The 16407-nt window shown below is 37.2% G+C and overlaps 2 protein-coding genes across 3 annotated transcripts in view; one reads left to right on the top strand and one right to left on the bottom strand.

The window, feature by feature from the left end:
- The window catches only part of LOC136771499 (transmembrane protein 178B), a 76013-nt gene extending 70318 nt beyond the window's left edge, over positions 1-5695 (bottom strand). Inside the window, exon 1 of the mRNA XM_066723839.1 lies at positions 4924-5695. Within this exon, the coding sequence (XP_066579936.1) occupies positions 4924-5305 (382 nt within the window). The 5' untranslated portion in view covers positions 5306-5695. The remainder of the gene's footprint in view (positions 1-4923) is intronic.
- Positions 5696-9980: 4285 nt separating this feature from the next.
- On the top strand, positions 9981-12338 carry mrps33 (mitochondrial ribosomal protein S33). 2 transcript variants are annotated; one of them, XM_066723841.1, is made up of 4 exons: positions 9981-10183; positions 10362-10486; positions 11039-11281; positions 11540-12338. In XM_066723841.1, the coding sequence occupies exons 3-4, from the start codon at positions 11067-11069 to the stop codon at positions 11643-11645; spliced, it is 321 nt and encodes a 106-aa protein (XP_066579938.1). In that variant the 5' UTR covers positions 9981-10183; positions 10362-10486; positions 11039-11066; the 3' UTR covers positions 11646-12338. The 2 variants fall into 2 exon arrangements, with proteins under 2 accessions (XP_066579938.1, XP_066579937.1); XM_066723840.1 differs by lacking the exon at positions 9981-10183 and having other exon boundaries at positions 10366-10486; positions 11052-11281.
- Positions 12339-16407: the final 4069 nt, after the last annotated feature.

Raw genomic sequence — 16407 nt, 5'->3', positions numbered from 1 at the left:
CAGAAAAAGCACATTTTTTATTGCACTTGGGTAATGAGCACAAAATCAATCAACCGTTCTTCTATAAAATGGTCAATATCCTCCCCAGCAGCGTTTAATCTCTCAGACTGTTCGGGCTCAATTACCCGGTAATCAGTTCAAACAGAACTAATAGAATGCCCACATTTAAAATGAATTCATTCTCATGCCATGTTTTTGTGGATTATGGAAATCATACACATATGCTTCTAGCTAGTATGGATCTTCCAGTGGCACACTTTTCTGCACCCTGTTGTGAATATCAAGCCCTCAGTCTGGAGACAGCTAAGAGAAAGAATCGTTTTCACATCCATTTTCTTCTTGTAACTCTGAAGTTATCCGTGAAGCGTTGATGCTATATGAGAGAAGTAGTTGCATTTGTTTCCGAGTATTTGCGTTGTTATGGCAACATATTGTTTCTATGAGGTTGTGAGGATTTTCTTCAGTCAGTGACATAATCGTTCTTACCTCTTAAGGAACTGTGTGCTGTATTATTCAAAACGGTTTAGCTACTTCTACGTGCAGGCATACTTTAATATTTTAGGCATGCTGAATGTTTTCATGAATAAATAAAAATGTGTGGAATGCTGGCTATAACCTAATGCAAATTTAAAATGATTCACGTTACAAAAGAATAAATGTACACTTTTGAGGTCTGTACCTTCACAGTATGAAAACATTCACTTCCCAGAGAGCTTTTTTTGGTTTTTACAATATTGCATATAATTTTGTGCTCGTATGACCAGTCCTAACCTTGATACATTTCTGCACCAAATTATTGGTTGCCATGGTTTCACAGAATGGTCTTAACAAAAGCCATGGTAGGAGCAAGTCCTCAGTGTCCACTACTTAAACATCACCATTTGATCTGCAGTAGGGGCCCGTTCAATACAAGAAGACTACAATGCTCAAGGTTGTTGCTTATGACTGCAGACACAAACAGAGGAGGCCTTGGGGAACAAATATTGGCTATAGGGTTGATTTAATCGTTGCATATGGAACAGTGCAGTGAAACAAGGTAGTGACTGCTTAGGGCTTAGCCTTATAGTTCTACAGAAAAAACAAATAAATCTGTCCATTCCAGATATTCCGAAAAAGAATATTGAAAACAGAATAGAATTTTAAAGGCAGATTGAAACCTTTGTCTAGACTAGAGCATGTTACTATTCCCTCTTTTGCTTCCCAAAACCTCCCAAGCACCTTTGTGATTAGTGGTGACTGCTCTAATGACCTGGCACTGGAGAAACGGCACAACTTAAATCCATGCTAACTCGCATACTGTTTTTCTGGCTGCCTAATGAGGCGCTTTTCCTTTTCTTTTTACCAGGTTACCACCGTTATGTCAAATTGGAGAACATGCAGGGTAAGAAAACCTTTGAATGAATTGAAGGGGTTTAACAAATCTGCCAGGGAAAACAAAGTAATTTATTTTAACCCATAGCTGCCTTTAACTGTACCTCTCTTTCTTACCATGCCAGCACATAGGCCTATCCATGCTTGTGTGTGCAAATCAGCAGTCTAACATTTTTTAGAAACATGAATTTACTTCCAAGCAACATTCTTCAATACATCTGTCTTGTTTGGAAAAACTTTATCATCCTGTTTAACCCAAACCTGCTTGTTTGTGTGTTGTGCTTTATAACCAGTCCCTCTGGATTATTAGAAACATTAGAAACATCTCAGATCCCTAATGTCAACACGAGGTTGTGAAGCTAAGTACTGAATTGTACTACGTGACAGTATATTTTAACAACTGCATCTGCATCCGAGGCAGTGCTGGCTTTGTTTCTGCTTGCTGCACTTGTGTAACAGAACTCTTTGTGTACATGATCCTAAAACAGTGATGTCACTCCCTTGAGATCTCTATAGAGTACAGAACTCCCATGATGCCTGGGGACAGCTCTTTAGGTGTAGTGGGCCTGTGTCTAATTTGGTATGTGCAGATCAGGTGCTTGAAGGTGTGTCTTTTCTGGCAGTTTAAACCTGAGGTCTGACCACATAAATATACTGCTTTTGACCAGACAAAAACCCATTTGCATCAGACATGGATAACTCCCTCCTTTTGCATATGCTGATATTCAGGTTAGTATTTTATAATGTTAGTTATTTCTGTTCTAATTTATTCTTATAGTTTATGTTAATGCATTTAGAGGAAATGTTCTAAAATGTCTTTAATCAAATAAAATCAAATAAAATATATATATATATATAGGTATGCACAATTTAATATGTACAATGTAAGGTCACAGTGTTTACTAATGATGTTATGGGAAAGACATTGATTTGACACAGTAATGTTTTGGGAAAGCCTAATGTAGAGTCTAGTATTGATTTCTAAAGTAACAATCTGTCTCTGACACACGTGATATAAATATCAGGATAAAAAATGTAATCTCCGAGTAAGAGAGGATGTAGGTTACTGGCAAGTTAACAAAATACAATAATCGCACTGATTATTCTGACATCATTTTATCAGCTTTCAGATTAGGACAATATGTATATTTTAAAATTGTGCGTATTTCATTTAATTATAATAGAAACAAATACAGCATATTGTTGTTGCTGTTTCTTTCATCTTTAGATCTAACCCCAGCCTGCTTTTGTAACAATATTCCTACAGGCACTACCTAAGGTTAATCATATTGGACAGTTCACAGTTTTGACTGACTCTCACAGTGGGGACAAAAGAGAAGAAAAGTGTTTACTGTAGGTGACTTACATTACAACAGGTCAGGTACAGAAACTGTGCCATAATGTGATTGTGAAAACACAGATGACAAAACACACACCAGGAGTTCAACGAGGACAAATACAATGATTTAGTGTACATACAAGAGGCCCTTTCTTTAAATCATCAAACAGTATGTGTTTGTGTTAATTACCTTAAAAAACGTTGTGTTATGTTTCATTTCAGTTAATGTCCAGAGCAGTTCTCACAAAATTTGAAAATAGATATCACATCCAAACCAATGTTGGGCATTGCAGGTGTATGGAATATTCAAATGCAATTGCCAATTGTAATTGATAGTTGAACAACAGATATCTCACATACATTTTAAATGTTTGTTCAATGGGCATATGTTTTATACCATGCTTCCTAAAAACAAATAGAGGACTTATTACTATGGAAAATAAATAGAAGCATTTACATTCAGCTACATTTTACTACATACTACATACTACATACTAGTCATAATAATTATCTGTTTTTATTTTTTTCATCCAAAAAATATAATACTAAATATAATGTACTATATAATATACACAGCTCTGTGCACAATGAAAAGTTTTTCCTCTTGGTAGGGAACTCCTAAAGCATGGAAGTGGGTTTATTGCTACTGAAGAGTAATTCTTGTCCCTTGGGAAGTTTCCTTTTTAATCAGGAAGGCTTTTCCTTGGCTCCCGAGGTATCCAATTTAGACCTCCATCAAGGGAGATTACATCTCAGTTGAAAATGGTAAATCCAACCTCAGGTTACCTGTATGACTGGGTCTTGCAGTATGCACTCTAGAGTTGCAGAAAATAATATGATTGTAGTTCTGCTGTGGCGGGGAGAGGAGCCAGCAGCAAAGGTGTCTGATTTTGCTGTTCTAATCTTATTGGATTTTGTGATCTTGATTATTGCTTGATTGCCTTCTATAGGGATGAAGCAGATGGAAGGGTGGAGAAATGTATAGGCAGATGGAAGGGAATTATGCCATATCCTTTGTGCTTTCAGATGCTCTTTCTGCAGACACTGGGATGCTTTATTCCAAATGACATTAGACACAACAAAAGTGCAAACACGGCTCTATCCAAATAAGGTAGCTCCTCAGAGAGCTGAGCTACTACATGAAGTTGCATCTGCAGAATCAAAACAAACAGATGCTGAGTGCCCATATGATCCTTCTTCCAATATCTGACAAACCGCCCATCACAAACAGACATATGCGGGGATGTGCACACACAAGCACAATTAAACACACAGACCTAGATCAACTCACAAACTAGCCATCGCACTCCCCAAGATGCATACATTGAAATATATTCCTCATGTTAAATACCACACTCATTAGGAAATAAATGTAGTCAAGTGTTCTCAGGTAAACATAAATCTTTAAACATTTGCATTTCTTTAAGACATAACCATGTACTTGAATGTTTCACCAAGACTATAAGGGTTTTCTCATACAAGTATGGTACATTCAACTCTTGGAAAGAAACAACTGAGCTCTTCCAAAGATTAAATCAGTAATGTATGTGGTACTGGAATGTGGATACTTTTTAGGATTTTTTGTATTCATTGTGATTAAGACCACATAAAGGCTTTTGGTATGCTGCCAGTGAAATAATATGATTGTTTCATTGGGTAACATGATTATGAATTCATTTATTTCAGATTACTAGGGACCTTCAGAAAAAAATAGTATTAGCATGTCCTAAAGGACAGTACCATGTTACATTAATTTCATATTATAAATGACATAGCTGCTGTATGTTTATGCAAGAAAAGCAACAGCTAGATTAGTATTTTTACTGTCCTTTATAAATATCACGAGTTCAGCCAAACAAACCAAAATGGCAAGAAGCATATGCAGATTTAAATAGATTCTGATACTATTTTAAACATCTTTCAATATTCATGATTCCAGTAAATGCATTTGCATGCCTCTTACAGCCCTCACATCTGAATTTTGAAGATTTGAATACTGGGAAAGAGGTAACCAGAAACATTCAATGGATTCCAATGCTATGTGTTCTTTCTTTAACTCCATGCAAGTAAAATATTGTGTATAGATGGCTTTGTGCTGCCCCCCCCCCCCCCCAAATCAAATCAAATAAAACCTAAAACCAATATTGATCACCAAGTATACTGATGCAAAGACATAACTGCAATCGTTATCTCATAAGTTCGGGGGCTGTTACCTTTTGCAACGAGGTCTTCAATATCCTGGTCAAATCCAAGCCGGTGGCATTTGCTCCACAACCCCATGTTGGTGGAGTTATACTGCCTACTGCACTCATCCGCCGCGCTCATCGCGAACAGCTGCCGCCGATTCCTGGCCAGCAGCAGCTTCTCCTCCCAGCGGTCCAGCCTCGACCTGCTTGCCCTCAGTGGGAGGCTGTTGTTGGAATTGTAAATAAAGCCCGGGTCCTTCCTGCGGCTGGAGAAACTTTTGCACCTCTCCCTGTACCTCCGGGCGTCCGTTTCGTACCAGTGGTCGGAGCAGATAGCCACTGCCAACATGCCCAGTGCGCACAGTGCGAGAGAGAGGCCGGCGTAGAGGAGCAGCTTGCCAGCAGCCATGCTCGCTTTTCTCAGAGCCGCATCAGCACCACAGCAGCACGGACAGCTCCTCGGCTTGCACCCGCATTGAATTATTCAGCTTACATCACCCCTCGGGACCAACAGTAATACCATCTTCCAGGCGATAAACATGCAGGTGAAGTTAACCTAGGCTTGCGATCATAAATGACAGGCTTAGCAGCTTGGTATGGGCTCTTATAGCTGTGCACTGTGCATGAGAGAGGAATGCTGCAGCTGGCCGGGCTCTGCTAGGCGACTGCAAATATGCTTATCTCATCCCTCGTGTAACAGCCATCCGTCGCCCTTCCCTGCAAACTCGTCTGCATGAGTCGAGACGGGAACATCCACACACGGGTGTAAGACGTCTCTCAGATAGCCAGGGCCAGGTTGGACCTGTGAAGGGGGAGAAAGAGGAGATCGTCCATGAGACACGTCACTTGCACATGTTTGATTTGAAGGCTACATGTCTTATTTTGTGTTATTATTTAGGACATGTGCCTATATGGAGTGAGAAGCAACATTTGGTCCCAGACGACGGTGGCATTTATAATATAGCCCCACCAATGGTAGTTTATTTATTATTATTATTATTATTATTATTATTATTATTATTATTATTATTATTATTATATTGCTTCTGTACCATCGCCGCACTGAGACAGATCCAGCCGCGTTATTAAACCGTTTGCACTTCAGTGATGCTGAGCAAAAACGGATATATCTTTGTTGTCGGCTGGTTTTCTGCCACCCCACCCCTTCCCATCTCGGTTATGCAGTAGATCTCTCGGAGCCCCTTGCATTTTAAAACATGCAGGTTTACACCGGGACAGCGAGCTCATTACACACTGAAATATGTACACAGGCAAACACGTACGACACACATATGGACAGATTGCGGTATATTGGCAGTGTGACATGCTAACTGCAGGGAATGGGCTCTGGTGCCTAACGCCAGGGTCTACAACAAATCCTCAAATATATTATGAATATGCAATTGTTAGCCATACCTGCGTTTGAATTGTGTGTACAGTGGAAGCAACATCATAGATTGTCAATTGAAACATTTTTAATCTGTTATATGAAACCACAATTCTAAATATGACGCCTTTACAAGCTGCATTATATGGGTATATTGAGAATTAATAGACATGCATGCAATATATTATTTTAATGACCGTTTTTCATGGTGGTCCTAACTGCTAACCTGCGCTTTTATTTAACAGCACATTTCATTGAACAACCCACATACCAGTATTTAATGAAATGTTGTTTTTTAATGCTAACTTCAACTTCAACACAACACACTCACCACCAACCGGAAGGATATCACCTTATATCACTGTGATGTTTAATACTCCAAAATGTTGAAATATGCATTTTTTAAGAAACGCCCGCTTCCCGGAACCCCCGTTTCCGTGTTAAGGAATCTGTCCATATTTTATTGCATTTCATTTTTTTTTTTTACCTCCGCTTGTTTACAAGTGAAGTGGCTATCCCTGCCCAGCTTTCATTGCAAAATATTGTATATAAGGTTTATATTCATGCATGTGTGCTGTAAATTGTGAATATGCATGCATATGTTTGAGGGAGATATCATCTGCAATCTGTATTCGCCCGCTCAGTGGCATCTATTTTCATTTTATAAAGAAGCATCTTGAAATACTTGCCTGTTCTGTTGTGAATCGATATTTCTCCAAAGTCAAAATAAGATGCCCAGCGCTGCCGATGTCTCTCCCATTCGACAAATAAACATGTTTTTGTGAGCGTTTCAAATGAACCCTTGCAGTGCATACACAGGCTTTACTCCACAATAGCCCCTGCCAGCCCAAAAGAGTCAGCGGTGATGTCATTGTGATAACGTGAGCCTCATCTCTTATTAAAGTACCTTCTTAAAGTCATACTGCCATGCGATGCTCACGGAAATAATAATACAAATAAATACAAACAAACAGACTAGTCGTTGCATCAATGGGTTTCTTTCTGTTTGAATGTCCACACCACATATAATATTTATAAACGCCTATCTGCAACATTGCCCATCTGTTCTGCTCTGTTTATTATTAATCAGTCACCCCAGACCCTAGCTATGCTGCTGGTCCTTTTGAAAACAGTTGATAACAATCATTTCTGTTTTCAGACTGATATAAATAATCTATGGACATCTTAACTGGTCGTCACACTTTACAAGGTAACACTTTTCAATATTGGCACCAATTGTTAATCATATGTATAAGGTTAGAGCCTGGGTTAGGGATAGGATTACAGACTAGGGTTAGGGTTTATACATGTGGTCAACATTAGAACTCAGGGGAAGTTCATGCGATATGAATATGTTATTCCTGAGGGATTCAAACATTCATGAATTAAGATTGGTTTACTGTAAACCATTACCGACACAGAACATTTCATACAATAATTCTGCCTCATACATAATAGGTTGCTTGAGCTGTTTAGTTAATATCATCGACACATGTATGTTTTTTAAAATATAACTACAATATACTGTATATACATCATACAGTACTTATGTCCACTCCGTCTTAAACTCCAATTTCCTGCTACAGCGTTGACATTTTAAAACAGATTACAAAACTACAATTGTGACCAGGGGCATAACTTTCATTTCAGAAAGTGAAGTGATTTTTCTGATTCTGTCTCTCACACAATAGGTCACTTAAGGTTTTGTATCCAAAATCATTCAGGTATCCCCTGGACCAGTTCTATTGTTTGCTGTTACCTTACATAAATTCAAGACATGTATATCTCCAAGACAAGTAAACATTGTTTTGGGAGTATTTCTGCACTAAGTAAAAGTGGCCTTCAAGACCATCAATAGACTGTTTCAGGACACTGTATAGATGTCACACATCCTAAGACACCAATACAATCTTATTACTGCATACAGGTTTGTAGTATTGTATTAGTGGATGGGTCAAAGTTTTTATTTATTCTCAGCCTAAAGCTACTGTCCTTCAGTTTGGTGTTACTCAGTTTTCGTATATGTTGAAAATATACCAATATATTATTATAACGCATTAATATAGTACATCTGTAATTAAGTATCTGTAATACACAGTAAACATCAAGTGTAAATATTAATATGATAATTAAATATAAAGTTTTCATAAATATTTCCACCAACTTCAATATTTGGCATTGAAATTTTTGAAATGTATATTTTCCCTACATCTTTTCATTTACTCAATCTTAGCTTCTATTATACCCTCAGAAAATCAATTTATTCTGTGTTCCCTTAGCAATAGGTTTGCAAATCACTAGCCTGATCCATTTAAAGTACGTGGAATGCAGCTGTGAACATTGCTCACTTGATTTATCTTAATCAAAATGTCACTGGATACAAGATCGCAGTTAAGGGAATGAAACTAATTTCTTCTGTGTTTAAAATAACCTGGAAAATTGCAGCTGCAAATTGAACATCTAAATTCAAATGTAACAAGAAAAAAGGTGTTTTTACAAAACCCCGAGGTGCTTCAGACTCCAATTCATAAATAGTGAAAAATATAGATGTTTATATAATTAAGCTTAGATAACATAACTTTCAGATACTTAAATATAATAACAATTATAATCATAATATATAATAATGAGCTGACTGCAAGAGAAAACCAGCAGTTTATATTTTTCATTACACAATAATGTTTTGTTTTTGGTCTCATCAACTTGAACTAGAATAATTAGAATAGTGATGATAATAACATGATATTTATGTTGATGTGGAAAACACATTTCAGTCAGTCTTCATCAAACTTGGAACATTAATACATTAGTATAGTTTAATTAGCAATATGTATTACACCAAATTACTCACCTAATACTGATGTTTCAGATGAAGTGCAAGAGGCATATCAAATTCAACTTTTATTTTGTCTCATATATATATATATATATATATATATATATATATATATATATATATTACCAGGAGTGGATTTAGTGTTCACGTCAAGTAGTCAGACAATTGAAATTCATTGACAGTTTGGAAAACACTTGTTTATTATTATTTATCTGTATTAAATTATGTATGAATTTGAATGTGGGGTGTACTTAGAGCTGTTGATGTGATTCATGCAGCACGGATGATGATCACACATTGCACTTTTTCTGTGAGAATGAAGTGAACCAGCCAGCCTAGATGCCTGCATCCACTCCTGACTCCTAATGCTCTCCACAATTTCTAATCTAGTGAATTGGATTTTTTTTTTCCCACAGCTAGATCTCCACCTAGTGGTCAGAAGTAAGACAGGATACGTTGAAAACAGATCTGCTTAAGGGCCAGGCCAAATCAAAGCTTTGACCTACCTGTATCAAGTACAAGCCTGCATCCCATCGCATTTTAATAAGCCACTCTCTACTACATATAAAGCAAAACATGGTAGGTTTGTTGTTTACAATTCGTGGATAGGTCAGAGTTTTGATTTGGTCTAGCCCTAAGTCCCACAACGTCCCACGCTATAGTGTGTAACATACAATGTGTATGTTGTTTGGTTGTTTATGAGTGGTTAAGCTGTGTATATTAATCTGTTGTCTGTGTGGAAGAATAATCAGGTAGTGAGCAGCACATACATAAGTTTATTAAATTGTTACCCAAGAATAATGCATTATATCTTATTTATTTATTTATTTATTTATTTATCTCAAACGAAGAACACGTGAAATATGTGGCATAACTGAAATATAGAAGAACATACCAAAGATGGACAAAGGAAGCTGTTGAATGGACCTCATGACCTAGAAGATGACCAAATAGAAGATGGGAAGATGAAATCATACAGTTTGCAGGCGTGAAATTGGAAAGAGAAGCTGCAGATTGAAGCAAGTGGAAACACCTTGTGGAGTCTTCATCCATATAGGCTGATGGTGATATATATACATTTTTATATATATTTTTTTATTTTTTAAACATTCAATAGCCATCAAAGTAGATACAAATAAAACATAAGAAAGAATAAACAACACACCAGTTTCATAAAATATTAGCATTACATGAGCTAAACTATTCTGAATAAATGGTCATGTATCGTTACATTATTGGCAGCCGCACAGAGGAAGTGACGACAGAACTTCCGCTTCTGAGATCCCGGAACTGAAATGGAAAAGCACTAGTTTCCCACCGACCGTATTTAGCGATGAACACAAGACTGCCTGCATGCTGAATTAAAGGTCAGTTAACATTATTCGCTTTTTTTAATTATTAAAATCGTGTTGTTGTTTTAACGTGTTATAGTTTATTTATTCTTCTATTTGTATGCATATACTAAACATATTAAACACAAGCTTCCTCTAAAACACATACCCATTCATGTTAATTTATCCGACAGCATTTTGATTCGTATTCGCACTTGCTGCACTTAGTATGTATGAAACTGCGGATAAGGATATATATGTGCATCTGTGATTTGTGTTTGCAAGCAGCTGATGCTGTATGTTGGAGAGGAAGGGCTGTGGTAACAAGTTTCACACTTATTCACCTTTTGTACGGCTGACTGACATTGCCATCCCTGTGTTTTATGATATACTGTGATCTATTCAATTGGAAAAGGCTGAACCAGGTTTTGCCTCAGAAGTTCACCCCCAGATCTGTGACATAAACATGTTTCTCAATATTATGCCAGCAACAAACTCAACACATTGGTGTGATTTTGCACAGGATCAAGGTGGTATGTAAGCAAAAAGTAATAATAATAAAATGTATATAATAATGATTTAATGAAGTGTCTTGTACAAGGAGGAAAAGCCAGAGATGTCCACCCTGTCTAACTATGCCATGCGGATGGCGCGCCTCAGTGCCCGTATCTTCGGTGATGTGGCGCGACCCACTGACAGCAGCTCCATGAAGGTGGTGGAGCTGTTCAAGGACCAGCCCATGGCTCTCAAGAAGGAGGTTTACGACTGGTATCCACAGCACAAGGTCTATTACGCCTTGACCAAGAAGCTGCGGTTCATGGGCCTCTTCAGGTACTGAGCGTGTCATTGGGAACTGAGTGGCTGAGCTCTGTGGTCTTAGCCGATCAAAATTGATAGAGAAAAGTCAGTGGTGAGCTAGTGAGGGACCCTTGAAAGCACTTTAATGTTATTTATGTATGCCTTATTATCATTGTTCTTAACAGAAGTAACATTTGACTTATTTACACTGTTTATGTACTGATTAACCCTGAATTTGACATTTGAATTTGTTGCTTGTATACTGTGCTAAAATGTCTCGTCTTCTACCAGGGATGAACATGAGGATTTTAAGGAGGAAATGCGTCGTCTGAGAAAGCTCCGTGGGAAGGGGAAACCAAAGAAAGGAGAAGGAAAGCGAGCCATGAAGAATAAATAATTGGGCTCGGATAAACAAGTGGTTTACCCAAGCCTTGGGCTGGAATGCACAGAGGAAGGGGTGTCTAGACTGAAAGGATGACATTAATGAGACATTACATTCTGTGGGAAAGAAAGGACTTCCATTTTCAGAGTACTGCAGTGGATCTTCCTTATAGTGCAGGTGTGGCCAACCCTGTTTCCGGAGAGAGACGCAAGCCTGCAGGTTTACAGGTCTCTCTAAATGACCAATCATTGGACACCTTGAACACAGGGACATTTAGCCTAATTAAGACCCACAGTTGGTTCAATTAAGTACTTAACGATCTGCTTGATCTAAAGCCTGTAGAGCCTGTGGCTCTCCGGGACCAGGGTTAGCCACCCCTGCTCTAGTGCAAGGTTCTCAGGGTTATTTTGGGAAGGACCGTTACTTTTGAAGGGGAGGACAAATGCTTTGGGTTTGTATGTTAAATGTGTATTTATTTACAGTCTCTGTATACACATCAGTTCTGTATGAACATGTTCTGTTTCACACAGTTGTATTGGCGGAGTTAAAACGGTGATGGCTGATCTTACCACGGCTAGAACAGTAAAAATGGATAATGGTGCTTTTAAAAAACTAAAAACATGCCAACATTAAATCATTATAAACCTTATTAGTTTATATTGATAACCCTGTCCACTCTGTTTAATTGAATAAACATTAGATAATGCATATCTGAAGATTGTTCGTGTCTATGACCAGCATCTGTCTATTGATTTTAGTGTTAAATGATTCCACATCATTACTATAACTCTTAATATAATGATTCATGCAGTGCTGAATGTCAGTTTAGGAGGAATGTATATTGTATGATGTACAAGTGGCACTGTAATAGAAGTGTATTTATTACTGTTATTACAATTATCTTCCTTAAGGTCCTTACATATCATTATTCATTACCCACACAGCTGTTCTTTCAAATACATCTCAATATCTTCATCTTCATGTCCATTATTGAGGACAGACGGTGGATTGACACTTTTTTTTATTTTTATAAAAAGATAACTCATTCTGAATAAATCAGTCAGCTGATTGCCTTTTGAATAATGGGTTGTATAATTTTCTAACAGAGGTGTGCCCTTTTGTGATTTTACATAATCAAATCTGTGATTCTGTACTTGTCTACATATTTGACAAATACCCTGCCACTGCCAAGATTTTCAAGAAAATAGAAATAACAGAATATCTGAAATATACCCAAGTGTTCTGAGCCTTTTCTAATGATAAGCAATGGATGGGCAAGTGTGCATTTCTATTATTTTGATAGCAGTGCAAGTTAAAAGCTCCTGGTGCAGTTATCTTTCATATGATTAGACTAGAACAATTTGAGTACAGTAGTAGTATATAATACATATTTTCCTAATACTACATTAACAAAGCATTGATAATTATGTTGCAGCACAAAGTATATGCAAATGCCTCATTTATATTGAATAAGTTTATCTAAGATGTTATATCTGCATTTCAACAAAATAAGGTGCATACATAATGGGTTCTTTCTCCTGTTTTATCAATTAAATGCTATGGACAGCGACTTAAATTTAAAACATCTTCTGTTCAGCCTTCATCAGAGTAAGTAACTATGTAAATACAAACATGCATAAAACATAATCTGCTTATTTTCAGAAGGTCTGGTTATAACAATTTCATTTTTTTTGTATTAAAAACATGTATTTATTCATACCTAGCAAATCTAATGTGTGCACTTCACTGTTAAAGCTCACACTCTTAATTTGAAAGATATTTAAGCATATTATTCTTTAATAATTATTTAAGCCTGTACTTTGACAAAAATTATCTTTGTTTAGTTATTTATTTAAATGTACAGTAGGCAGTTTGTTAATCATAAAGTTATTCACACTTTGCATTAAATAACACGTTCAACAATAATTCACCGCAATGGATATTCACATAAAGGGCTGTATTAAAGTACCAGACGGCCTTATTGCATTTCTTCAGCTCCAGGCATTTTTCCAAGAACAATGGAAAGCCAGTTGCAGGGTATTGCACACATGGTGGTTTGCATTGATGACAGACTGATCACAGGGAAAGATAATGTAAGTCACTTGGACAACCTAGCCAGGATTTTGAATAAACGTACAGCAGCCGGTGTGCGGTTACACATGGACAAGTGTTGTTTCGGGGCACCTGAAGTGCTGTACCTGGGGTATAGAATTGATGGAGATGGAGTTCGTCCTGTTACAGATATCTAAGCATGCTAAATTACTAAAACTTTTTTTTACCAAATGTCTTACTCCAAAACCTGGTACGTAAGGAGATTGTGTGGAAGTGGGGAAGAGAAGAGGACTAAGCCTTTCAGAAAGCCAAGGTATGCCTCCATTCTGATAGGTCACTGGTTCATTTTGATGATCTAGCCTTTGACTCATCTCCTTATGGTCTGGTCATATAGATTGTTTGATGGCTCAGAGCAACCTATAGGCTATTTGTCTTGCTCTCTGCCACAGTAGAAAGGGGACAGACAACAAGGCCAACAGCGGATACTGGAGGAGCTGCATGGAGACCATCCAGGAATCTCATGCATGAAAACCTTGGCCCACAATTAGTTTGGTGGCAAAATATGGATGGGGACCTGGAAGCAGTAGTAAAGAAATACCAAATGTGCCTAGTAAACCAAGCACCACCTGCTGAAGTTTCTCTACATCCATGGGAGCAGCCAAACCAGCCTTTGCTAAGACTCAATTGGGATGTTCTGGGCCCTTTCATGGGGAAAATTATTTTAATTTTAATTGATGCACATTCAGTTCAGTTCAGTGGAGTGAAGCCTACACTATGACCTCAATGACATCTACAGTGACCATTGAGAAATGTTACATATTTGGGAGATGCATATGGACCACCTGCCATGTTGGACACAGACCAGGGCTGCAGTTTCAGTCACTTGTAGACTGCAGGGAAAGATTCCGTCAGAATGAAGTAATAATGAAGTCTTTTTAACCTTTGCTAGACTCGTTTATATTCCCTCCAGAAGCTAGCAGATGTCTGGTGTACCATGCTAAAATCAGAATAAAGTGTGGTGTGATGCACTGTGGTAAAAACATGGTAAAATGAAGTGTGTTAAAACACAGTAAAGTGTAGAGTGGTGTAACGTGTTTTTTTTTTTAAACAATCATATTTTGTTTTGTACTGTGGTAGCATAGTAATACAGTAACATGTTGTGTGGCATACTTCGAATTCACTACATAAGATTCCAAAGTAACCACAATCTTTGTTGACACTGTACTGCAACAATACCAAATTAATCATCATAAATGTGTTTATTTTAAAACATAATGATATAGCAGATATACATAAGTGGGATATATTGAAAAGGAGACATGAAAGAGATATGGAGACAGTGACATGAAAGGGGTAGAAAGCTATGCGATGCATTGAAAGCTCTTGGTCTTGGGCTTCTAACGAGCTATGAACCAGCAATGTGCAATTTAATATGAATTAATAAAATTATTTTAAATCCAGTCCTGTCAGCTGGGCTCCGAAAACACTCTTGAGGGTATTTCCATTGTATTATCTATTGTACAACAATAATAATCAATCATAAACAGGAACACACCTGCTATTATACTACAGCTACTAACCTCCTTCATTTTACTGATTCATACTAATCCTCGCCTGAATTATACTATTACTACTTCAATTACAAACTACCACTGACATTAATCTGCATATGTATTGTGTTGTCCAAGGTGGACACAACCTTAGTTTTAAGTCCAGTTCAAATAAGCTCAGTTTAACATGGTCAGTTTCAGACTCAGTGAGCCATGTGTGTTTCTCATGTTTACTCAGCACACTGTACAAAGTCACATAACAGCAATCACAATTAAGCAAGACTTGCTGTAATTTCCCAGCCTAACCTAGTGTCTGCTTTTGTAACTTGCTATGCTGCTATGTAAGGCTATTACACTTCAACAGTAGTAGGGTCAGGTGCCTGGTGAGGCCAGTGGGTCAGTTTCAACTTCTACTGATTTTATTTCTTCTAATTTACATTTTGTTAAATGTGTCTTTTGTTGAAAAACAAAACCGTCATCCTGGCGGCTTTCCTGAATGTATTGCATGATGCTAAAAATGAAACAGTATCATGCCTTTATTGTATGTCTGGTTGGCCCACCAGCCAAATAATATACAACAAATCCTATTCCCCATTCAATGTTTTACAGTAGATACTTTTGTATCTTACATTGTATCCATTGTCCACAACACTAATTCACTGTTCCTTTGATTGATCATATTTTAGGGCTGAATATAGACCATTTAAACATTCAATATTCAACAAATATGTATACAATAAAATTACATGTATTCCTTTCAGTCATGGTACTTCATTCTAAAATCATATAGTGTATTTAGTTTGTGCATAACCACAGTGACTGCATAGTTTTGAGCTGCGTTTATAGATTATTATAAATGTATAAACTGTAATTTATTATTATATTTCATTGTAAACGTAATACCCATTCACATATATTGATATATTCACTATACATCTCTGTACATTGTAGGAGATATAGGGTATATTATTTGTATCATATTGAGAAGGAAAAGAATACGAATTAAACTAAATTGTTAAGATGCAGTTGGTAATTCATTAGGCTATGCTACATTGTTACGTTTTAACAGAAAAGTGGCTCACGTTTGTAAATCAATAAATCGAGAATAAATGTATTACAAAAGCGTGCAGCTGTAATGTTAAAATGTAATAACGGACTCCGACAGAGGCGCTCCG

Source organism: Amia ocellicauda, chromosome 15 (genome assembly GCF_036373705.1).
Source record: "Amia ocellicauda isolate fAmiCal2 chromosome 15, fAmiCal2.hap1, whole genome shotgun sequence".
Taxonomy (NCBI): domain Eukaryota; kingdom Metazoa; phylum Chordata; class Actinopteri; order Amiiformes; family Amiidae; genus Amia; species Amia ocellicauda.
This window is presented reverse-complemented; position numbering and strand designations above follow the sequence as displayed.

Bases quoted from the DNA above. Each gene is read 5' to 3' on its own strand.
- mrps33 (XM_066723841.1), top strand. From the start codon at position 11,067: ATGTCCACCCTGTCTAACTATGCCATGCGGATGGCGCGCCTCAGTGCC. The intron at 11,282-11,539 runs GTACTGAGCGTG...GTCTTCTACCAG, and splicing joins CGGTTCATGGGCCTCTTCAG to GGATGAACATGAGGATTTTA.